This window comes from Neovison vison, chromosome 9 (genome assembly GCF_020171115.1).
Source record: "Neovison vison isolate M4711 chromosome 9, ASM_NN_V1, whole genome shotgun sequence".
Classification (NCBI taxonomy): Eukaryota; Metazoa; Chordata; class Mammalia; order Carnivora; family Mustelidae; genus Neogale; species Neogale vison.
Window position 1 is genome coordinate 12,416,909 of NC_058099.1, and position 23,783 is coordinate 12,440,691.

The 23,783-nt window shown below is 46.8% G+C and overlaps 1 protein-coding gene across 1 annotated transcript; it reads left to right on the forward strand.

Annotated features, from left to right (window-relative positions):
• Positions 1-77: 77 nt before the first annotated feature.
• NDUFA8 (NADH:ubiquinone oxidoreductase subunit A8) lies at positions 78-13,537 on the forward strand. The gene is made up of 4 exons (XM_044264980.1): positions 78-245; positions 6,479-6,642; positions 9,710-9,875; positions 13,219-13,537. The coding sequence occupies exons 1-4, from the start codon at positions 195-197 to the stop codon at positions 13,354-13,356; spliced, it is 519 nt and encodes a 172-aa protein (XP_044120915.1). The 5' UTR covers positions 78-194; the 3' UTR covers positions 13,357-13,537.
• Positions 13,538-23,783: the final 10,246 nt, after the last annotated feature.

Genomic DNA, 23,783 nt, shown 5'->3' on the forward strand with positions numbered 1-23,783 from the left:
CCCGCCCCCAGCGCCTGCCGACCTTCCAGACACTGCGCACGCTCTGTGGCTCGCGGTTGGGCAGAGCAGTGCGCCTGCGTGGCCGGCTGCGCAGGCGCAGGCGTGAGGTGGCCCTTGGCGGTCGAAAGGGGAATTCAAGGAGACGGGGGCGACGCGGCTGCTGGCGCCTCCTCGGGTTTGGGGCTGCCGCCATCATGCCGGGGATAGTGGAGCTGCCTACTCTGGAGGATCTGAAAGTGCAGGAGGTGAGGCTCGTTCGGAAGCCAGGCAAGCGGGGCATAGGGCTGCAGCTTTTCGGGCCTGGGCCCAACCCTGCTTCGTCTCACTGGACTGTGGGCCCCGGCTTCCCCCATGCAGTGCCCCCCAACACAAACACAGGTCGCTTCCCGGACGCCCCCTCCTCACCTCCGGGAATCGCCTCACCCCAAGCCCACCATGCAGTGGCTCTGTAGCGCTTTCCTCTCCAAGCCCACCCTGACCCCCAACGATCTGCTTGTCATTTACGTGAATAATAGTGGTACTTTTTCTTAAGCACCAGCCAGGGCCACTTTACTTACTTTAATGGCACGGAATACTTAACCCTTTCCGCGAAGGGAGTATGCAACCCCAGGTGCTCGCAGCTGAGCGAGAGAGACATTCGCTTCCAGGTGGCCTCATCCTTACCGTGTTGGAGTGGAACTAGGAAGAGGAAGCAGCAAGAGGAGATAATACTGGAGAGTGGAGTTGCTCACAGCTCTGGGAGGGTGTTTGGGAATAGGACACTTAAGGCACTCATTTATTGAGGAGGATATCATTGAATAATTGCCGTATACATACACACCAGAATAAGAGCTATGGTCCCTGCCCTCACAGAGCTTGTAATCTAACGGGGAGACAGACATAAAGAGGCAGTTGCAGTACAGTGGAATTTGTGCTGTGAAGTGAAGACAAGACAGTATATACAGATTATTGCAAATACAGCCACGCCTTGTCTAGATGTCAGGCAGGATGCCCCTTAATTACTTTACATCCATGAATACATCACATTCTGCCAGCAGCGCTGTGATCTAGGGTATTCTTGGTCTCTTCGTGTGAAAGGTGAGAAAACAGGCCTTGGGAGTAGAAGTCATTCGCCCAAGGTCATGTAGTTTAGTACGTGGTGGAGCTGGACTGTGAATCCAGGTCTGAGTTTAACACCCATGCTTTTAAACTCTTGTATTACGGGCAAAAGCTGAAGGGAGTGAGAAGGCTTAGCAGGATGTGTTGTGTCTGGGAGACAAGTGCTCTTTGATGCGATTCTAGGGTTGTGAGAAACTCAGTTGTTGCTAAGCCTGGAGATAGGTACCTCAGACTGGTAGGACTGGGAAGCAGCTTCTACAAGGCCAGACTTATTTTATAAGTGAGGGTGGTGGGGAGAGGTGGAAGGTTTTAAGGCAGAAGAGTGTCATGGCAGGCCTGGATAGTAGAAAGACTAGGCTGCATACAAGGAGAAGGAGGGCAACACTAAAAATGATGTGCCAGAAGTTATTTCCCAGAAGTTAAGGGTTTTACTTTCATGACTTCACTTAATCTTAGGTGCCTGTGAGAATGACAACTGTTGTTTTTCGCAGATGAAGGGCTTTTTGCTATGTTCAGGGATTTTAAAGTAAAGTGACATTTATTAAGTGGTGGCCTCCAGTATTCAGTCTTTGGTTTCTTGTCCCACAGTGAAGCTGGGTTAGCCTGAGACTGCTGGATTTTTCATGGGAACTTTAATTTGATTCAGCAAACACCCGAGGTTCTGCTTCTGCAAATATTCTGTATCTGGAATAAATTTGCCGTTAGTGTTTATACAGGTGAATTGAAATACAGATAATTACATAAATAACTAAAATATAAGACAAAGTGATTAAGTGATGGAAGAGGAGCAGACGTAGTTTAAGAGAAGAGAGCAGGATTTAAAGTTGGATCTAAATTCCCAGGCCTGACTGCTCGGTTACCTTGATTAGTCACTTGGAGTATTTGCAGACATAGTTATTTTATTTGTAAGATGAAGTGATTCCAGCTAGCTCTATACTTCTCTGAGGCTGTAAAGGGAAGAGGGAAAGCACTTCTCGGGCATAATGTGAGACTTGGCTAAATGGTATTTGAAGAATAGCATTTATAGGCCGAGATGGAGAAATGGGCTTTAAGCGATGGTTAAATCTGACCGAAGGTAAGGAGATGGGAAAATGCAGGGGTCCACTGGTGAGTTCTGGGGACCAAGAGTTCAGTGTTCTGAGATAGCAGCAAGTCCCTTTTTGGAAGCATCTTGGGTGAGAAGGCTGGATCCAGAGGCTTTAAATGCCCCGTGAAAAGTTTAGGCTTTGTTCTGCTGTTAAGCCTGAATCCTTCCAGGGCTTTGTTGCTAATGTGTTTTAATGGAGTATGATAAGAATTGTCTTTTAGGAAGATCCCTCTGGCAGCTCTGTGAAGAATGGATTGAAGAGAGGAAAAGAAAAGCAAGATTAGTTTTAGTGGCTGTTGAAATAATGAGGAGGCTATGAATGACCTCAGCATAATTGGGGACTGCTCACAGAACGAAAGAACAGATTTACCTGGAAGTGATCAGACGCAGCAGTGACTTAGGTATCATAGGCAGGAAAGGTTGAGGAGTCTGTCAGATTTGTGACCTGACAGTGGGGCTGAGGAAGCCAGAGGGAGCAGATTTGATAGACAAATTAAACACATTTTGGACCTCGTTTTCTTTGGAGCTACAACACATCCCTGTGGAAGAAGCATTCAGAAGTTTAGGCTGGAAACTCCTTGTACACATGGACAGTTTTGAGCAGAAATAATAGCTAATATTTATGATATGCTAGGCACTGTTCTTAATATTTTTATATGTGTTAACTCATTGAAATCCTCAATAGTCCTGTCAAATAAGGACAGTTATTCCCAGTTTTCCACAAATTAAGTAAAATGGAAGGCACAGCATGATAAAGACTGCAGAAAGAGGTGCAGACATGGTTTAAGGAAGAGAGCCGGACTGGAAGATTGGTTGTAGATTGTAAGACTTTTTCTGCCTCCCTTTCCACACCTGCAGACTGTATAGACCTGCTGTATGGGGGGGCTGTCATGAGGGTAAATGAGGAAGATGCTGGATCTCTGTGTTCTTTGAGACAAAGGGAGCTGAATGAATTTGAGAGGGTATTCACAGTAAGCAGCTGTGAAAAGATGTTGTTTCTGTTGGAACTCATCAGTCTTCGTGAAGAAGCAGGTGAGGGGAGATGGTGGCATCCAAAGTCCTTTGCCCTCACAGTGAAGGTAATGTAAGACAGAAAGGACTGACTGAAGGTCACGGTCTGTGAATTCCAGTTCTGCAGTTGCCACTGACCTGCTGTGTCATCTTGAGCACATCTCTTTCCCCAGTAAAGAGATTCGGTGAGTGGTTATTGTGTTTTATTTTCCTGTGACAGAGCGTATTTTATATGCTCAACAACATGGGTGTGCCTGGATTTTGGAAAAGACCTCTACATTAGTAGGAAAGTCAGGCAAAGAATGCAGTAACTTTTTTGGGCACGATAGCTGTGAAGGCATTTGAAAAGTCTTTAAGGCGTTTGTCAAGGAAGTAAATATAACTGACTTAATTTTTAAAATATATTAAGTTTTAAAAAATTTGAATCTTGATTATTTTTTTTTAAATTTTATTTATTTATTTGACACAGAGAGAGACCACAAGTAGGCAGAGAGGTCGGCGGGGGCGGGGGGGGGGGGAAGCAGTCTCCCTAATGAGCAGAGAGCCTGATGTGGGGCTCGATCCCAGAGCCCTGAGATCATGACCTGAGCCACCCAGGTGCCCCGATTTTTCTTTTTTTTTTTTTTTAAGAGAGGGAGCATGAGTGCATGTATGCACAGAGGAGGGGCAGATGGAGAGGAAGAGAGAATGCCAAGCAGGCTCCACGTCTGGTGCAGAGCCTGACATGGGGTTCGATCCCACAGTCCTGAGATCATGACCTGAGCCAAGATCAAGAGTTGGGTGCCTAATCGACTAGGCCACCTATAGGCCCCTGTCTTGATTTTTATTCTCTCAGCTCTTTACAGGTAATACAGCAAACAAGAGTATTCCCCTCAATTAACCTAAATAGGCTCTTACTATAAAAAACTGTAATACAAAATCTTAGAGATTTTTAAATGAATTTATTAGAGTCGTCATGCAGACTTTACTTTTATCATAAGTTTGTCTTTGCTTTGATAATTATAGCAAGTGTAGTATTAGTAGACATCGTCCTAACTTTGTTTCCTCTTCCTATAGTGTGTAGATGAATTACTCTTCATCTTTTGTTGCCATTTATTGTATTAATAACTTAACCTAAGCTATGTGAAATTCATAAAAAATAAAATTATAGGGGCACCTGGGTGTTACATTCAGTTAAGCATCTGATTCAGTTTCAGCTCAGGTCATGATCTCAGGGTTGTGAGGTAGAGCCCTGTGGGGCTCCGCAGTCAGTAGGGAGTCTGCTTGAGACTCTCCCTGCCTCTCCCCTCCATGTGCACTCTCTCTCTCTCTCTCTAAAACAAATAACTATTTAAAAGATAAATCAAATTTATAAAATTTTTAGCATAAAAATAATTATAACATTATTCTTACATAAGAATCCTTAGTAAATATTTACAAATCAAATCAAGTAATATCTTACAGTGTAATACACTATGGCAGACTAGATTTTATTCTATCTATAATGGGAGAGTTTTAGAAAATCTGTTAGTGCTCTATACTTACAGATTAATGAAAAAAAAAAACAACCCTGAAATTTTCAGTCTTTCCAGAAAGGACAGTAAAACAAAGCCAGTTCAGATAAGAAGGAAACTTCCTTTCTGAGGAATATCTGAAGAACTGTATCCCAGACAACAGTGACAGATGTTGAACCAAACTGTGCTTTAAAGTCTAGAAAAAGGCAAGAGTGCCTATTGCCATCGCTGTTCATCTGTTTAGTCAAAGCAATAAGATAGGGAAAAAGGAGGAAAAAAAGAGATTCAAATATCAGAGAGGAAGGGCGGTAGTTTTTACTTATAAATGGAAGTTTTTCCTCTTAATTGTCATTAGTTTTGTATCAGAGCTGAGTTCAGAAAGATCTGGCTAGAGAGGAGGTAACAGTGTACAAACAAGCAGTAACGAATTTGAAAGTCTAATAGAAAAAAATATCCTATTAAGTGTATGAAAAATGTTAAAATACTCTGAAATTAAACAAGAAATGTGCAAGGTTCCTATATGACTGAAGCTCTGATTTTAACCAAAGAGCATAAGAATGACCTGAAAAAGAGAAGGGACATACTTTATTTTGGTGAGAAGGCATAATTCATGTAGTCTTGTCTCTTCTGTGAGTGTTGGATCCCCGTCCCTGGCACGCAATGAGCACTCACCAGCTACTTGTGCTAGGCACTATTTTGGGTGCTTGGTGAGCCATGGTAAACATGACATTTAATTATAGTTCCATTTAGGGAGAATTGACATCTTTAGTCTCAATTCTCTGTTGAAAAAAATCCCTACCCTCTTGGAGCTTATATTCTAGTGGTCACGCACAGGGTGACCACTGATGATAGCTTTTATGAGGTCAGTAGAAAAAGATCCTCTGAGGAGATAAAATTTGAACAGAGACCCGATACTGAAAACATGCTTGTTCGCTCTGATATAATATATGACTAAACTTTGTGCAGTTCCAATGCAAATTATCAGACAACGGGGTTCTTCTGAAAGAATAACGGAAGCGACTTTGAAAGGGAGGAATGATGAGGAGGGTGGTCCTCCCACACAGCAAACGTTCTAAGTTCTAGTAATGAAGATATTGTGGTGGGGCCCAGGAAAAGGCGGTGCACAAAGTTGGCCAGCAGACCCTTGCTGCGGGTGCAGTGAGAGGGACCCAGGTCTGTGTGCAGTCCCCTGTGAGTGAGCTATAACTATGCTTTCTCAGGAAAGTGTCCTGGGAGGCAAGTGAGAGATTGACATAGTTACGGGGTAGGCTACCTTGGATATAGTCTGTAATTGTAAAAAATTCAAAAATTTTAGTACTTTATTATTAGTAATAGCTTTCCGGACTAGGTGCCCTCTTACTGATCCTTTCCAGACTTGTCCTTTGTGATTCTGTAGTCTTCTGGGAAATTTATCTGTTCTGTCACTTTAGGGCCCTAACTCTGGCTCCCCAGAGTTAGGGCCCTCCATCATCCTTCAGAGCTCCGCTTTCAGAGAGCTAAGGGTTCTCTTAGGGCTGCCGTTTCCTTATGTCGTAAATGGGGAGAGTAATGTCAACCTAAAGAGATGACTAGGAAGGTATATAGAACATCATGCATGTGAAAGAACCTTGCGATTTGTAAAGCAGCGGAGATCACAAGAGATTGTTATGGGAGCCCCTGCTTTAATTTTCGTGGTGGAGGTAGACCAGTGCTACCTGTATTTCCTCTGTTTTGAGTGGCAGGAGGTGAAGATGAGGAAGTGCTACCTGGTCACAGATCTGTGGTCTGTCTCCCGCTGTCCTTTCTCCAGGTGAAAGTCAGTTCTTCGGTGCTCAAAGCTGCCGCCCATCACTATGGAGTTCAGTGTGACAAGCCCAACAAGGAGTTCATGCTCTGCCGCTGGGAAGAAAAAGACCCCCGGCGGTGTTTAGAGGAAGGCAAGCTCGTCAACAAGTGTGCTCTGGACTTCTTCAGGTAACAGTCTTTCATATCAGTGCTGCGGGGCTGAAACATGTAGGTGTCTGTATCCCGGTGAACATTAAGTGAAGGAAGAGTTTTGGTAGAAAATGCAAGACCTTGAAATGTGATAGACCCAAAAAGCCTACAGTAAGTGATGCAGTTATTTTTGTTATTTGTTTTTATTATTTGGTGTGTTCTTTAATATCTGTGAATGTTAATTTCCAAATTATAGAATACTATGTTATCTTATATAGGATTCTTAGGAAAAATTTGTAGAAGTACGTAATAACAACTCAGCTCACTGCTTGCTAACAGGAACTCACTAGATTGCTGTTACTACAGAACACTCAGTTACTGTGGAGTGAAAAGTGGGTACAGAGTCAAGGTATTAAGTAGGCCATTATGCTTGATACTGTAAGTAAAAAAAATCCAGATTGTAATTGTAGAGAAATGTTTTGACAGACTGTCTTAAAATGGACCGAAACTCTACTTGAAGTGAATTGGCTTGTGTAGCTGTAAAGCCCAGGAATAGGACTGGGATTGGGCAGGGCTGGAATCAAAGGGCTTGCATAATTTCATAACTACTTCGTATCTTTTTGCCTCGCTTCTCCTCCCCCAGTCTCTTAGTTCTGTTTTTCTCTGTCAGGTTCATTTTCAGAGAGACTCTTTGCTTGCTGCGGCAGAAGTGGCCGCCGGCCACTCCACACTGCTGTGCTGCTTGCCTGGTGCACGTAGACCAGCCGTGCCAGTTGTCCATTTGAGCAGGGCCCCGGGACCGAGTCGCATTGGCCTGGCTGCTTGATTTCATAAGCATATCTTTGAATCAGGGGTGTTTCAGGAGATAAAATGCTGTGCTCGGTCAGGCCTAAAGTGGGGAGTAGACTTAGATTCAGCGAAACCACTCTGCTGAGAGATAGGGAGGGATTGTTCCCCAAAGGGAAGTTAGAAGGATATTACAGAAGAATGGGGACTGACTGCTGGCTAGGCAAAACCCACAGATGTCCACTATAATGACGGGAGAGGGAAAAATCAAATTTCCTTCACATAATAGCTACTTTCTTTCTTTCTTGGTTCTGCTGTCTTTGTCCATATGCAAAGATATTTTTGTGGTTAGAGTCAAGTAGTATATGACTTAAAATTCATTTTTCCCTGAAACTATTGGGAGCATTCTTTGCCCTTGCTGGATTGTCTTTATGACCATCATTTTTAATGGCTATATAATATTCCACCGGCAGGTAAACCAAACCTAATTTGCCTGACCAATTCCTGTTATTAAACATCATTTTTCCCCCGGTTTTTGATTATTTTAGATAAATCTTCAGTGATTACTTTTGTGTAGCTCTTTTTCTCTTTTTAATTAATTCTGTGGCATAAATTTCTCAGTAGTGAGATTATGCTATAAAAAGGCTTCGAATATTATTTATGGCTCTTAGACTATAGTTGTCATTTTCTTAAAAGTTGGGTCACTTTATGCTGCCTTCAGCACTGTATCTTTTTCTACCTTACTGGCATTGTGTATTATTTAAGTATTTGATAGGTGCAAAATGATATTTTATTCTTGCTTGAATCTGCATTGGTTTGATTGCTATCTAGTTTACGTGTTTACTTTTTAAAGTTTTCTAAGAGAACTCTGGAAAACAATTTCCGCTTTGGCCTAGAGGTAGTACTTTTAAGTGGACAGGGTTTGGATTTCACAAGCTCCAGAGGTGCCCACCTGCCTCCATGAGAGGTTGCTGCCTCCATGCTGAAGTCGCTCTTTGTAGGCATTAGGAGGTAATAGTTGGGTGTGGGTACCAGGGTAGTAGGGTCCAGAAGAGACTGATACTCCAGTAGTGCTAGCGGCTCTTCCGCTGTCCCGTGCTGGAGGAATTAAAAAACTGGCATTGGAAACAGTAGCCTGCTACCAGCCTGATTCTCAATGGAGGGGGGTGCGGTTTTGTGTACTGTGGGCATCCTGTTCAGTGAGGCTTGGGGCCGTTCAGAAGAGCTCCATATGGCTTTGCTGGTCTTCCTTCTTTCCTGTGCATACCCCGCCACCCCCAGGTTACACTAGAATTCCTGGAAAGGTATGTAAGAAGCTGGGTATATTGGTTGCTTCCTAGGAGGGAAACCCAGTAAGAATGGAAAGCAGCTTTTTCACTGTGTATTTCCTCCATCCCATCTCTGAGGTTCTTCCTGAGCTGTGTGAAGTAAGAGTCCCGTGTTGAGTATAGCTAGATGCTTAGAGTACGGCAAGCTAGCACTTTCTAGTCATGATTCCATTAGGGGAAGGAGAGTGCTGTGCATTTCTTCCAGTGCTTCATGTAAGGCTTTTACTTAAAATAATGGTATTTTATTCTTCTTTGAATTGGCATTTATTGGATTCCAGCAAGGCTGAATGGTAAGAGAAGGGAGTTTTGCAAAATAATTGAAGCTTCTCTCTTATACACAAAAGTTACCTTTTCTTCAATCATTTTTGGTGGTCACTAAATGAATTGCATGCTGCCTTGCTTCTTAACAGAGACCACCAAATGTAAATGACAGATTAATCTGTTTCTGTTCAGTGCATTACTAGAGCGAGGGCTCTGAACTGTGAGGAGCGTAAGGTGGTTTGCCTCTGCACCGATGACCTCAGGATCTTCCGCTTGTTGGTTTGTGTATTGTCTTTTACAGTTCTGTCTTTCCTTTGCCATTGTCTGTCACCGCTGCCTTCTGTCAGCGTGCCTGTCTCAGATTATGCTGCCTCTTCCAAGTTTGCTAAACTGATCATCTTTAGAATTGGATCTAAAGGAAAGAACACGTAGACCCTAAGTGAGGAGTGTTCTGTGTAAAATATATGTGCCTCAGACCACAGTCTTCACATTTCAACTCATTTAGTTTTCCTCCATAAATAAATGAGGTCTTCTTCCTCAGAAATCTTTTTCTACTTATTGGTTCTCAATCTGAGGATCTCCAGATTGTCTGTAAGTGAGGTAAGAGCATCCGCTCTCCTACCTTTCAGAAAGCAAGGCGGTGCTTTTGAGGTCGGTGCTTACTTTTTCCCTGCTTTTCTGTTTATCATTATTTTGCAAGGAGCTATCCCTAACCTAGCCCTCTTTTCCAGGCAGATAAAGCTTCACTGTGCAGAGCCTTTTACAGACTATTGGACCTGCATCGACTACTCCGGCCTGCAGCTGTTTCGTCGCTGCCGCAAACAGCAGGCCAAGTTTGACGAGTGTGTGCTGGGCAAGCTGGGATGGGTGCGGCCTGACCTGGGAGAGCTGTCCAAGGTGAAAAGTCTCCTCCTGCCGGATTCCACAGGCCAGATTTATCAGTACCTGAGATTTTTAAGGGTATCCCTGTAGTTTAAAAAGCACGTTTTCCTACTCTGTTCTGTATTTCCTATCTCATTCATGACACCACCATCTCTTGAAACATCAGCAACCTCGGTGTCTTTTTTCTTCATGTCCCCTTCTCCCTTTATAAAAAATCATCAGTTCCTATAGGTAAGCATTTCCTGGATGATTTTTTTGAGTCCTCTCACTGTCCCCACATCTGGAACAGGAGTTCTTAACTTAGGCTCTGCGACTATCGGGGAGGGGAGGGTGGTCCTGTTCAGATTTTAGAAGACCTTGTATCACCTGAAATTGAAGAATTTAGGCTATCATTACATCTTCACATGATCTGTATAGAAAATAAATATCACTTTTCTTTTTAAAACTTTTTGGGGGCTTGCCCTTGCTTGCAGTATTCTAGTTTACAAGAGCCTGTGTGATCTGACTTACCCTGCTGCTGCTGTTTTGTTTTTTTGTTTTGTTTTATTTTGTTTCTGAGAGAGGGGGTGGGGTGTGGAGCAGAGGGAGAAGAGAATCTCACGATTCTCACACAGGGTTTGATCTCATGACGCTGAGATCATGACCTGAGCCGAAATCAAGAGTCAGACACTTAACCCACTGCACCACCCAGGTGCCCCTGACCTACTCCTGCTTCTTGAGCCTCATCGTCCTCTATTACCTCTGGGACAGATAGGTGGCAGGACGTCAGGGAAAACTCAGGTTTGAAAGGAGGAAGATAGTACTACGGAGCAAATTGCTGACTGTTTCCTGTCCTACCACATCTCTGAAATAGGACCAGTATTCATCCCTAGTTTTCTGTGAGGATTAAGCTTGAGAGCTTTTGTGAACTTACAGCCTAACGCCTGGTGCATACGTCCACAGTTCGCCCTTGTTCCCTTCCCTTTATGTACAGTATCTGTGGGTAGTTGGGTCTTAAGCTTGGTGTCATAAGTAGATGAGTGGTTTAGCAACTTTGGTTTGCTTTTGTCCAGATTGATTATCTTCAGATACCTTCTTTTGCTGCCCTGCACAAATCACTTTAAATTGTGGATAACTCTGTTGGAAGATGGTGGGACTTACACATTTACCAATGAAAACAACCTTTTCTCATTTCTGTCTCTAATCAAAGGAGAACTAACAAATCATGCTGTTAAGAAAGCATATTGATTCCTGAACATTTGTGTTAATGTTTTTAAAAACCTATAAAATACTGTCTTGTTTTCAAAAGTTTTTTTCTTTAAGAGGATTATCAGTTTTAGTCATACTTAAAATCAGAATCCAGTAATCTTATTTTAAGAAACGTCATGACCAGCTGGATAAAGCCTAACTTTTCAGCTGTATGCACTTCTGCATTCTGCTTCCACCGGCTTGCCTTTCTCCCCTCTCTGCCGCTGGCCAGTTTCTACTCACTCTTCTGCCCTCAGCTTCGAGGTCAATGTCGTTTGAAGTTTCCAACCTTCCTAACCAGTTGCTCTCTCTCCCCCATAATTCCACCATCCTGGGAAGGCTAACATTGACAGTAACTTACGGAGCACCTGCAAAGCATCAGGCACCTGACTGTGTAGTATCCTAATAGCACTGTCAGCCAGTCGCCCCATTGAGAGATGGGAAATTGAGCGTTGGGTAGGCTGCCCAAGCTTTTATACCTAGCAGTTAGTTTGACCACATGCTTCTGCTCCTTTTCTCTTTCCATATGATACAGATGAGGAAGTTGTTTCCTTGTTCTTGCCACAATAATCTGTCCTTTTAAGGGGTCTGTTCATTACTTTAAATTTAAGAAACATGTTTCTAGATTTATCTCATACATATCTTGCATTCCTGAAAGGAGCTTCACATGCCAGGTGGAGGCATTTGGAGGAATTCTGTCAAGCAGTAAGGAACCATAAGTGATCTCTGTGGTGGAGAGAAGAGAACACTGTTCTAAAAAACAAGCAAACAGCTACTCTGGACCTGTAGACAGAAGGCTTGGGTCCCTGCTCCAACTCTGACATGGAGCGTGTATCTTGATCACGGGCAGGTTAGCCTCCCTGGTCCTCACCTGTGAACTACAGATAATGTTTCACAGTGTGGTTATAGTAATAATTGTGCTATTGTGTTCCTGAAAGCTCCATTCGCAGTAAATGGTTTTTGAATTTGTGCAGATGGGAAGACTCCTCAGTCATATCATAGGGAGTGGCTTGAAGATCAGACCACTACAGAACAACATTGTTAATAACTGTGGCCGTGTCTTTCCATTTCTCTGTGTGTTTCCTCATCTTTAAAGTGAGAACAATTGCCGGTGGGTTTCTGATGGAGATTTTGTGACCATCAGGGCTGATGTGGATGTGACCACCTTCCGTCTCTCTCCTGTTACCATCGTGTAGTGGTCCAGCGAGCTGCCAGGCCTTTTGGCTTGGCTCTCCCAGTTCTGGTCCTGCCCCTCTCTGATCTAGCTTCCGTACCTTCCGGCCTGCACATGTGCTTGAACTGCTTCCCTGCTTCCATGCACCTGTTACCACGGGGGTCAAGTTCAAACACTTAGCACATCATCTGGTACCCTTCACTGTCAGGCCCTTGTCAACCAGTGTAGTATGTTATTTAAAATGTTATTTAAAAGCACAAGCTTTGGAGTAGGCGGGTCTGGCTTTGAGGACTAGTTTTCCCACTGGTAGGCAGGTGGCCACAGGGAACCTCTGTGAGATGATCTCATGGGAGTTTGAGAATGAAATGGAATAAGGGGCTCAGTGTCGTTTGCAGTGGGCGCTTGGCGTAGGTGCCTCTTTGCCCACCACTGTTCATGCAGCTTTTGCTTTGCCATTCTAAAGATATGCCTCTCTGTGTACACACATACTGGTTACCTAGAATGTCTTTCTCCTGCTAATCTTTCTGCCTGGCTCATGGGCATCCTTTAAGATGACGCTAAAGGTTACCCCCTCTGAAATCATCCAGCCCCCAGCCTTCAGAATGGGTTACATGTGCACAGTCCTTGCTCTAAGTCCTGAGTCCTAAGTGCCAGCATTTAGTTGTGATAATTTGTTTAAGAAGTCTTAGTTGATTTTCTTGTCTGGCTCCCTCGAGGACAATGTGTGTCTTGTTCCCTACTGTTTCTGAAACTTCTACCACATGGAACGCCCCAGAGAAGGCTTTCTTAAATGCTCGTTCAAAGGTCAAATGAGTCTAAATACGGTTTGCTGGAGCTTGAAAAAAGAGGGTTAGTTGGGACAGCAGGACCAGAGAGGAAATGCTGGGAAGTATGTTCTTGGTCTCAGACTGTTCCACCTGACCTCAGCCTTGCTTCTGTCCTCTTTGCCCTTCACAGGTCACCAAAGTGAAAACAGATCGACCTTTACCGGAGAATCCCTATCACTCAAGAGCAAGACCAGAGCCCAACCCTGAGACTGAAGGGGAGCTGAAGCCTGCCAAACATGGCAGCCGTGTTTTTTTCTGGACCATGTAAAGATGGCTCCATGGCCCACACTCAGTCACATGCCCAGACAACCACTGGTGAAATTCCCATGCAGTTTGCATCGACCGATAGAGTGTTCTTTCCGGGATCACAAACTTAACAAAAAAGTTAATTTATGTGACTTGGCAGATATTCTATACCATTTCCTGGCCATTAAAAATTTTAAAGGAAACAGTTGTATTTTATTATGTTTTATATAACCTTTTGGCCTTTAAAGATGACTTCCCTTTGCTTGTTCTTCTTGTGGTCCTGCCTGTTTGTCTCTCTTCGCTTTAAGTAGGCATTCACCAGTGTGGCTGGGGAGCCACATTCGATGAGGCAGAGATGATTGTGTAAGGGAAAGGCCCTCTTACCTGTCTGCGTTCACGCATTTTGAAGTCTTACCTCTCTCCTCATCCAACATCTCAGACAAATAGCTTTTCCTGAAGGTCATACAAGGGAAGTGTCCAGGATAGGAGAAGTGAAGAAATGTTTGAGCCTTGTGACTCAGGCCATGGGAGGGGCCTCCTGGCTGGGTTTTAGGCAGTCTTGCTCAAAGTTTCTTGAAGAACCCAACTTCCACCACTTCCCCTTGATATCCCATCCTCAAGCATTATAACCCAGATGTTTTTCCTGATAGACAAGGGAGGTGGAGGCCGAACTCCCAGCTCCAAAGCCAGGAAGTCGGGAGGTCTGAGTGTCAATTCCAACCTTGGGTGTGTTCCTTAACCTCTTGTGAGAGGTTGAATTTGAGGACAAACTAAAGGCAACATGCTTATCTACCTCCTGGGCAGGTTAAAGCCACAAGTATTTATAAAGCTCTGGTTCAAAGCACTATTATGTCCTTATTTTCCCTTTCATTCAGTTCCTTTTTCACTACCAGGCTGTTTCCTCTACATCTCACTGGGTCGCCCTGCACCCTTCTGCTCGTGGCCTTCAGTTGTACATGGCCCTGCGTAAGTCCGCGGCAACTCCCTGGGCTTTGATTTCCTTTTGTGGTACTCTGAAAAGCAGAGTTGTCCTATAAGTCTTTCCAAAGGCCTTTCTGACTCCCACTCCAGAGATCCTAGGCGGGGAGAGTCCTGGGAGGCATTGGAGGAGGTACAGGGCCTGTTGCCCAAAGTGTCAGCACAGCTCAAAGACACAGCCCTGTGTGATCGGCCTGACCCCTCCCCCACCCTAGTCCTACCCGACAGTTGGGAGCACTTTAGGAGAACCTCACTCTCACCTGTTCTGCAAAAGTTACTGGCCGGCTGCCTTTGCCTCATTCTTGAAATTAATGTAGAAAAAACAGAGTCTTGAATTTTATTTTATTTTATTTATAAAATAAAATTTATAAATAAAGTAAAATTTATTTTTTTAGATTTTATTTATTTATTTGACAGATCGGAAGGCAGGCAGAAGTGGAGGGGAAGCAGGCTCCTCACCAAGCAGAGAGCCTGATGCGGGGCTCGATCCCAGGACCCTGAGGTCATGACCCAAGCCAAAGGCAGAGGCTCAACCCTCTGAGCCACCCAGGCACCCCAGATTCTTAAATTTTAAAAAACAGCTAAGGCAACCTCTATTAACCTGTTGGTGGCCAAGTAGTTGGAAGCCAGCCCTGGGGTGGGGAAGGTACAAGCATGCTCATGGATTTGCATTTATGTGACACCAAGCTATGTGTTGCTTCTTAGATTCTTTCTGCAAAAGAAGCTGGGACCCGCACGAGGAGTAAATATTTATTGGGCATGATGCATTGTGCCCAGTGCTTCCCATGTGCCAGCTCTCAGTGCTCAGGTTTTGAAAGAGTCTGTCGGGTCCATTTCACAAAGGAACACTAGCTTAGGGAGCGGCTGAGAAGCCCCGGTCCTGACGAGAAATAGGTGCGGGAGCCACATGACGACTGGCTCCGGTGGCCAGGCTTGTTCTTTGAAGACAGTGGTTCTCAGCCTTGGGTGTGAGTTCAAGTCATCTGGAGACCCTCGAATGTCTGTGTCTGGTTCCTGCCCCCCAGAGATTCTGATCTAATTGGTCTGCCAGGGCTTGGAGTTCTTATTATTTTTTTTTTAAGATTTTATTTATTTGACTAGAGGGAGAGATCCCAATAGGCAGAGAGGCAGGCAGAGAGAGAGAGGAGGAAGCAGGCTCCCTGCTGAGCAGAGAGCCCGATGCAGGGCTCCATCCCAGGACTCTGGGATCATGACCTGAGCCGAAGGCAGAGGCTTAACCCACAGAGCCACGCAGGTGCCCCGGGCCTGGAGGTTTTGAAAGCTCTCGAGGTTACTCCAAGGTTCAGTCAGGGGATAGGTCACTGATCATACATATAAAGCAGACCCAGGTTAAGCACTACTAAGTAGGAAGTGGCTAAACGGATTTAAAACCAGATACATCTGGTTTCGAAGTCCATACTCTTAGTATGTATTACTGCGTATAAGTCATGTGAGATCTTAAAATGAAGATTCTGGTTCAATTGGTCTGGAGTAAGTGCTGAGGTTTCTAGTAAGCTTTGTGTTGGGGCTGCTGGCTGCTGGACATGGACCACACTTTGGCTAACAAGGGAATAAACCATCTTTCTGAGTGGACAAACTTCAGCTGATGGATCCATCCTGCTGCGGGGTCTAGCTCCAGGTCCCCTGTGATAATTCACCTTTTTAGAATCAGCAACAAGGCCCGAGCTGTTAATGGCTGCAAATTCAATTGTAGGATGTTTTAACTTTTGCCCAAGTTGGACAGAAGTTCTTGCCTTTTTTTCCCTCCCTACCTTGCTTTGAATTCCTTGGACAAAGAAACTAACATTTGGCTTTCCTGTATTCTTGATGGAATTACACCACATCATAGCCTTCTAGGACCAAAGCATCTAAGCAAAGATAGAATCCCCCCAACCTCTCAGAACAAACACGTCTCTCAATTTCAGTAGGTGAAAGGTCACAGAACAATTTGAAAGCGGTTAGTGCAAAGGATCTCCGAGCAGGGCTTCAAATAATAAGAGAATCTTCCTGCTGGTTTGGCTGGAGAATAATGAGACTAATTCCTCCCATTTCCAAAGGAAATTTATCTGCCCCTTTTCCTCTGCCCAGCCTGTTCCTGTCTTCCCTATCTGAGCGAGCGGTGTCTCCGTCCTTCCAGAGTCAAACATGAGACGCACCTTTTGACTCCTGCTTACTCCTCTCCGAGTTCCAGTCCAACACGCAGCCCTGTTGAGTTCCTTCCACAATCTCCCACATTTGTTACTTCTGTTTTTATCTGTCACTGTCCTTGCTTGTTTTTGTTCCCCTTGCCTGGGTTGTTAACACCGCTTCCGGATGGGTCTCCTACCGCCACCTCGCCCTCCAGTGCACCCTCTGACTTGCTGCGTGTGACTCTTACTGCTCAAAAACCTTCAGTGCTGCTGAGTGGCTATTGACTGGGACCAAATCCTTACTGGCATTCTGATACTCCGTAATCTGGCCTTAGCTTAACCCATTTCCCCACCATTATCTTCTCCTTATCATGTGCCCCACTGTCTCCCAGGTGCCATTCCTCAGCACTGTTCTCTGGTTTCCTGATCATCACTGATGCTGTCATCCACTTGCTGGGAAACAACCCTTCCCCCATCTCTGCCTCTTGAAAGTCTACCCATCTCTCAAGGCAAACACGAATGTTGTCTTCCCCAGGAAGTGTCCCCTTCCTACAGCCAGAAGTGGTCTTTCCTGCCCCTTTGTTCCCAGGACACAATATAACACGTGGGTTGAGCACAAGGGATCTGGAATTGGGCTGCCTGGATCTGAATCCAGCCTCTTTCTCTCCAGAGGCCGACTGAGACACCGCCAGCTTCCTCCCGCAGCACTGTTCCCCCAACTCAATCCACATGACTCTGCTCTCTATCATTCCAGGCTCCCGTACCCTTCCTAGTATATGCCATCTGCCCCAAAGTTCTCCCCAACCTCTTCTTGGTGAGTCTTTCCCTCGAGATGCAACTCGAATTTGTCTCCTTTGTGAAACATCCCTCAACTACCCCCAGAGTGAACCACACCTTCCCTTCCTCTGCGTTCAAGAACATCCTTGACCATGACGGCTGTCGTACTCCTTGTGAGCAAGAATCGCATCCCATTTTCCGCAGCATCTACTTGGTGTCTTGGCAGCTGGTGGATAGTCACTGCTTGATAACTATTCTTTGGATGAATGTTATCCACCCATTGGCCTCTCCAAAAGGGATTAGCTTAGTTACTCATAAATGTGTATCTTTGTGCAGAATAAACATGAGAATGTTTTCTGTTCAAAGAGGGGTGCTGGGTTCTGCTGTAATGATTTAGCATCATTGGAGAAAGAAGGGAACCCTCAGGTTTTTGCCTTTTTTTCCCCCCTAAAAGAGCACAGAAATCTCTGTCACGGTCTCAGTAAAAACGCTGTCTGTGAACTGAAGGGAGAATGCATAAAAGGTCAGATTAGGCTATGGTAATAAGAAATATAATTGCATGCTGGTATTCCTTTAATTTGAGGGTTGAATGCAAATTAAGCAGGCATGCCCTTTCTGGAAGCCTTGTTTTAATCAATTCTGCTGCTCTGGCGGAAGAGTTGAAACTATAAAGGATGATAATAATGTTTCTTTCATTTGCCATCTGAAACTACGGTATTAGGTGCGGTATTAGGTGATGTGACAGTATTTTGATGTAAAGGCTTCCTTCCTTCCTTCCTTCCTTCCGATTGTCTGCAGACCATGCAGCACCATTTTGTTGCTGGGTTCCAAGGATCTGCGGTTCGCAGTGGTGAAGTCAGCCCCATGAACTTTCAAGTAAAGCCTTTGGCATCTTTTCTTCTCTATCAGTGTGTGCTGGGCAGAGGGCACAGTTGGGGGTGGTGGAGGGCCCTAATCCCGTTCCTAGCTCCATCTCTGACCTTGTTGTGTGGCTTTGGTAGAACACTTCCCCTCTGAGTCAGTTTCTTTAGCTGTAAAGTGAAGTATGGGACTAAGATGGTATCCAGGCACTTTTCCACGCCAAGAGTTATATGAAACACTGTTTCTCTGCTAGCCAACTTGTTGGGGGAGATGATGGAGTTTTATGATCTGATCACCTGAGCAGTTCATTCTGGAAATTTCACTAAAATGAGAAGGGCATTTCAGGCTTTGTTTTAAATAAATCACCCACGGTGGCATTTAAAGGGCATGATGTAGAAGAGACTGAGGGAGTTGATCATCTATTTAGAAATCGTTTCTTGTAACTTGTTATTTGAGGCTGAGTTTGTTCCGAGGATTATTATGAAGGCTTTGCACTTAAGAGTTGAAGGAGGAACCCTTTGGAGACCATCCCCTATTTGGACTGCCTTCTGATTGCTAAGTCCAGTCTGATGCACCCTGCCCTCGTGGTTCAGACTGGCTGACAGCGGAGGCTGGGGCAGAGTGGAGGGCGGAAGTGGGGAGGGTCACCTGGGGGAATAGGCAGCAGCACCCAGAATATGAGAGGGGACTGGACATCAGAAGCCAAAAGGCCAGCAAGGGGGATAAACTGAGACAGAACCAAGGCAGTGTGATTGGGAGGCAAACATCCTAATAGAGTCGCCTACAAAAACTATGGGCAGGCAGTTTGCAGAAAAGAACATCAGAATGGCCAACAAACTTATGAAAAGATGATTAACCTCAGGAGTAGTCAGAACAATCCAGATTGAAGCCATAGTGAGATGCCATTTTATTAGTTCAGCCAAATCAAGTATTGGCCCAGATGGTGGGGGGTGGGGGTGGAGGGAGGGAATGGTTTTTCTAGCCTGGGGGCAGGAGCACAAACGGATTCATTGATACGTTATGTTGGGAGAACAATTTGCTGCATCTACCAAAATACAAAGTATGTGTAGCATTCCACATCTGTAAAAATGTATGCGACAGAGTGCTGATTCAAGTGTTTTAAGATGCGTACAGGGATGTTCGTTGCAATGTTAATTTGTAAAAATGGACAGAGAGAGAGAGAGAGACACCCATATGTCGGGCAGCGGTGGCAGAGGGGTTGAATGACTTGAAGCAGAACCATACGGTGCAATCCTGGGCGGCCAGGCAAAGGCCTCAGGGGGTTCTCCACGTTGCCACAGGAAGATTTCTAGGAGATCTGGCTTCCTTGGGTGTCAAATGATTACATGGTGATGATCAGTCTACTGGTCTACCTTCCTTTCTTGACTTGCGGTTCCCCAAACCAGAAACCATGTGTATTTTATCTCTGACAGAAGCAAAATTGAAACCCTAAAAACAGCTCTAAAAACTGGGGTCATTGCTTCTCATGGAGCTGTGAGTCTAAAGTTGGGGAGTGACTAGAAATGAAGCCAGGGGGAGGGACAGGAGAGGAGAAGGGGAGGGAGATGACTTGCTCAGGACCACAGAGCTCTAGGCTTCCTTGGCAAACAGGGTCCCATTGACTGCTCTGGCTGATGACTCATGCAGTGCTTCATGCCTCTGAGGAACTGGAGAAACACACCTCATGTCTTTGAGATGTGGCTCCCTCCTCCGAGAAATGAGGACAACCACAATGCTTCCTGTCCGAGCTGGTTATGCTGATTCAGTAATAAGATGAGTGCGTACAACGCCTGGCACCACATAGGTGTGCAGTGAACGTGACCCTCTTAAGGTAACAGGTGCACCCACCTGGGGTTGTGAGACACGCCGGACTGGCAGCAGAGCCTAGATTTTCCAGAGAAGTAGGACACGATACCCGCCTGAATGGCGGCCCCCAGCGCCGTGTTCCCTGTGAGTCAGCTTTGGGCTAATTGGTGGACAATGGCGCTAATGAAAAGGCCATGTTCCTCGACAAAAGTACCCGCCCAACTCCCAAGCTCGGAGACAGCTTGAACCAGTTGAGTGGCTCTCAGCTTCCGGGGAGGGTCCCAGCCTGCTGGTGGACTGGGGGTGCAGACGCCCTCTCGCGCCAGAGGCCTCCCCCTGGCCTCCCACTCCTCGCCAAGTCCAGTGCCAGGAATCTAGCTGGGAACTGGTGTGTCTCGTGGAGCATCAGCCCTGGCAAGACTTAGGCACCAATAAATTTCCCTTTACCTCACAAATAGGGAAAGCGAGGGCCACAGATGGGAAGGGCTCCGAGAACTGAAAAATTAGAATTGAATCTAGACTTCTGGCTTGCCCACCCTAGGCTACCCGAGAGGCTGCAGCCAGATGGGAGAAGGTTGTGCAGAGCTGGATGTGTGGGTCACGGCTGGAGGGCGGGGTAAGGGTTTGCAGACAGGGGACAATGTGAGTAGAGGAGGCACAGTGGAGGCCCAGCGTGGGAACAGTGCCAACAACAGCTAACATTTCTTGGGCGCCTGCTCTTTGTCAGGGACTACACCAAATATTTTACATTTATTGGCCCATTCATTCTTCATAATGATGTCTGTTTTGTGTTATTTTAGAAGAAACTAAAGCTCAGAAAGACCATGTCATTGTCCCCGGTCACACAGCTCCTAAATGACAGAACTAGGATTTAAACCCAATTGTGTCTGACTCTCGAACTGTCAGTCTTTTTTTTTTTTTAAATGGTGTTCGTGTTCTCTTTTTTTTTTTTTTTTTTAAAGATTTTATTTATTTATTTGACAGACAGAGATCACAAGTAGGTGGAGAGTCAGGCAGAGAGAGAGGAAGGGAAGCAGGCTCCCCACTGAGCAGAGAGCCCGATGTGGGGCTCGATCCCAGGACCTTGGGATCATGACCTGAGGTGAAGGCAGAGGCTTTAACCCACTGAGCCACCCTGGTGCCCCTCAAACTGTCAGTCTTTACCAGTCTTAACACACCATACATATCCCACATGCGTGTGGAAATGCTCGGCATGTAGTAGCTTGAAAAATGTGAGTTGACCATTTCCTCCCTTCAGAGTCCAAGTCACATTCTTCAGGTGCCTACTAAGTGCTGAGCACTCCCTCCTGTCCCATCCATGTGTGGTGGCGCTTGCTACTACTACTATAGTCACTATGTCCTTTGATCGATGTGCATGTTCTGCTAGGTAAGGACACGTCCCCCAAGTTTCTGATGGGGAGTTGAAGCCCAGAGAAGTCAGGTGGCCTGCCCGCCGAAACCCGGCCGGCTGGGGACAGAGCGAGACATCAGACTCCAAGAGATAAGCCTAAGGGACAGCCCGGCCAGGTCTCAGGAGGTGGGGAGGGATGGGCCAGGCCCAGGCCCAGGGCAGCAGCCCCTTCCTGGCTTCCTGACAGCGCTATTGTTTGAAGCCGGTTCCTGGACATCCAGGAAATGGGCGACATCACTCCCGACCAAGCAGAGGAAGCCGCTTGAATGTTTGAGCTCCACCTCTCGCGCTGGCCCTGCGGCAGGAGATGGGAGCCAGGCCAAGGCTGCCTGACCCCTCCCCCAGCTTGCTCAGCCGGGCCACCCAACCCCCACTCTGGGGTCTGGCCCGCTGCTGCCTGCCCTCCGAGGCATCTCCAGGAGGCCACTGAAGCCCCTCTGGGAGGGCTGCAGCCCTCTGCGTCCTGTGGGTTGGGACTCACCTCCCACCATGCCCCCCGCAGGATGGGAAGCTGCGCCTTTAATTCCCTAGGAGTGGCTCTGCTTCACAGGGCCTCAGTTTCCTTATGGAGGCAGAACTGGTGAGGTGGGGCTGGTCTGGGTCAACGCAAAGGGCACTTTCACCTCTGATGCTCTGGAATCCCGAGTCTGAGCATCTTTTCACCTGGATGAGGGGAAGGGGTGCCCTGGGTGGCACCTGGGGCCTCTTTCTGAGGGGGGCAGAGCTCTCACTGAGGGTGGAACAAGGTGACTGGGCAAAGCAGAAATCGGGATGGTTCTTTCTCTTGGACTCTGGAATCAGCATGGGTTCCAGTTTGACTTCTGCCACGTATTGGCTGTGTGACCTTGAGCAAGTCACTCTACCTCTCTGAGCCTTTGTTTTCACACCCGTGAAATGCACAAAGGAAGAAGTCATTTGCAGAGTGGTTGTGGGAATTAAACAGGATCATGGGCACCACAGGAGCCCGAGGCACGTGGCATGCGCGAGGCTCCTCTCCCCTCACTTGGGGATGTTTCTGGCAGCAGTTGGAGTGACGTGGGGAAACAGACACTGCAGCATCCGAGTTCAGCGATCAAAGCTTTGGGGGAGCTGGGAGAACAAAGGCGCGGTTCTGTTTCCTGACTCCCCAAGAGCTGGGGAAGCCAGGCCCAGTGGTTGGTGGCGGGGGTCAGAGCCTGGCATTGGGCAAACTCGCGGGTCACTGTCACCCAGGATTGTGTGTAGCACGAGCTGGTTTGGGCGCAGAATGGAAACCACAGCCTGGATGAATGGCCTGTGCCCTTGGGGGGGGTCACCTGGGGCCCTGCTAGTCTACAGCACCGGTTCAGTGAGGCCACGAGATACAGTGGCGGACGATTCCCTCTCCCGCGGTCACAGCACCAGTCGGGACCGGAACCGGGACCCCTGCCTCCCAATCCAAGGCTCTTTGTGCTTGAGGAGGGCCCTGGGATCCGAGAAGTCCCTCTTTACTCCCCAGCTCCAGCCCAGGAGATGAGAGTCAATCTCTTGTCAGAGAATAGAAGGGGGCCAGAGCCGCCTGTTTTTGTGCTGGCAGAGAAGAGCCGGCCCCAAGCCGTGTCCCTCCCAGAGAGCTTTTCTCCTGGGCTCCCCAGCATTCCTGACCTGCCCCAGCCAGCGGGGGCTGGGGACTTTTAACCTTCTCTCTACCTCTTGGACCTCAGGCTCCTCTTCTGTTAAACTGACAGGAAGTATCCTTCTCAAGGGCTGCAGTGAAGCAACCGAGAGGAAGCGCTCTGAAGCCCCAGGCAGGTGAGGGGCTGTGGTGGACCTTTCATTTGGATAATAGCATTAGTTGAGCACCTAGTTTGTGCCTTATCATTTGCCCCACACCCCACAGCAACCTGTAAGGGAGGCATCTCATGGATAAGGAAACAGGTGCAGAGAAAGAATCTATCCAAGGCCACATAAGGTAGCCGAGGCTTCTAGGAGACCAGAACTCCAGTCCCTGGTTCCAGTCCAAGGGAGCCCTCGCCCACACACTCTGCTGTCCCGGCCTGGCAGACCTGACATGCTATGCTGGGGGCAGGGAGGGGAGGACGAAGAGAAGAGGGGGAGGGTTAGAAACCCTCCCCAGCCTCCCACCATAGGGAACAAATCTCCAGGAAGCCCAGCGGGTGGCTGGGTCCCAGCGCTGATTGCAGGAGATGGCACCAGGGCCAGGCGGTTGCCATGGCGACTTCCTGAATGCAGCACTGTTCCTGCTGAGGCTTTGGGAAGTGGAGACATACCTGGGCAGCCCCTGCACTGGCTCGGGCTCTCGAAGGGGGAGGACACGCAGGTCTGTGGCAGGCGGGCTCACATGGAATCCACACACATGTGAGTGAGCTCTGGCAGCAGCGAGCCTGGAGCTGGAGCATGCACACAGGCCTGGGATGCAGAGATCCACTTGGGACTGGGTGCAAACCTTCCCGACAGTGAGCAGATCTTCTAGGGATGGGAACCAGCGAGGGAACAGAAGGAGTCTGG

Coding starts and splice junctions, on each gene's coding strand:
- NDUFA8 (XM_044264980.1), top strand. CDS start 195: ATGCCGGGGATAGTGGAGCTGCCTACTCTGGAGGATCTGAAAGTGCAG. Junction 6,643..9,709: donor TGTGCTCTGGACTTCTTCAG/GTAACAGTCTTT, acceptor CCTCTTTTCCAG/GCAGATAAAGCTTCACTGTG. Junction 9,876..13,218: donor ACCTGGGAGAGCTGTCCAAG/GTGAAAAGTCTC, acceptor TGCCCTTCACAG/GTCACCAAAGTGAAAACAGA.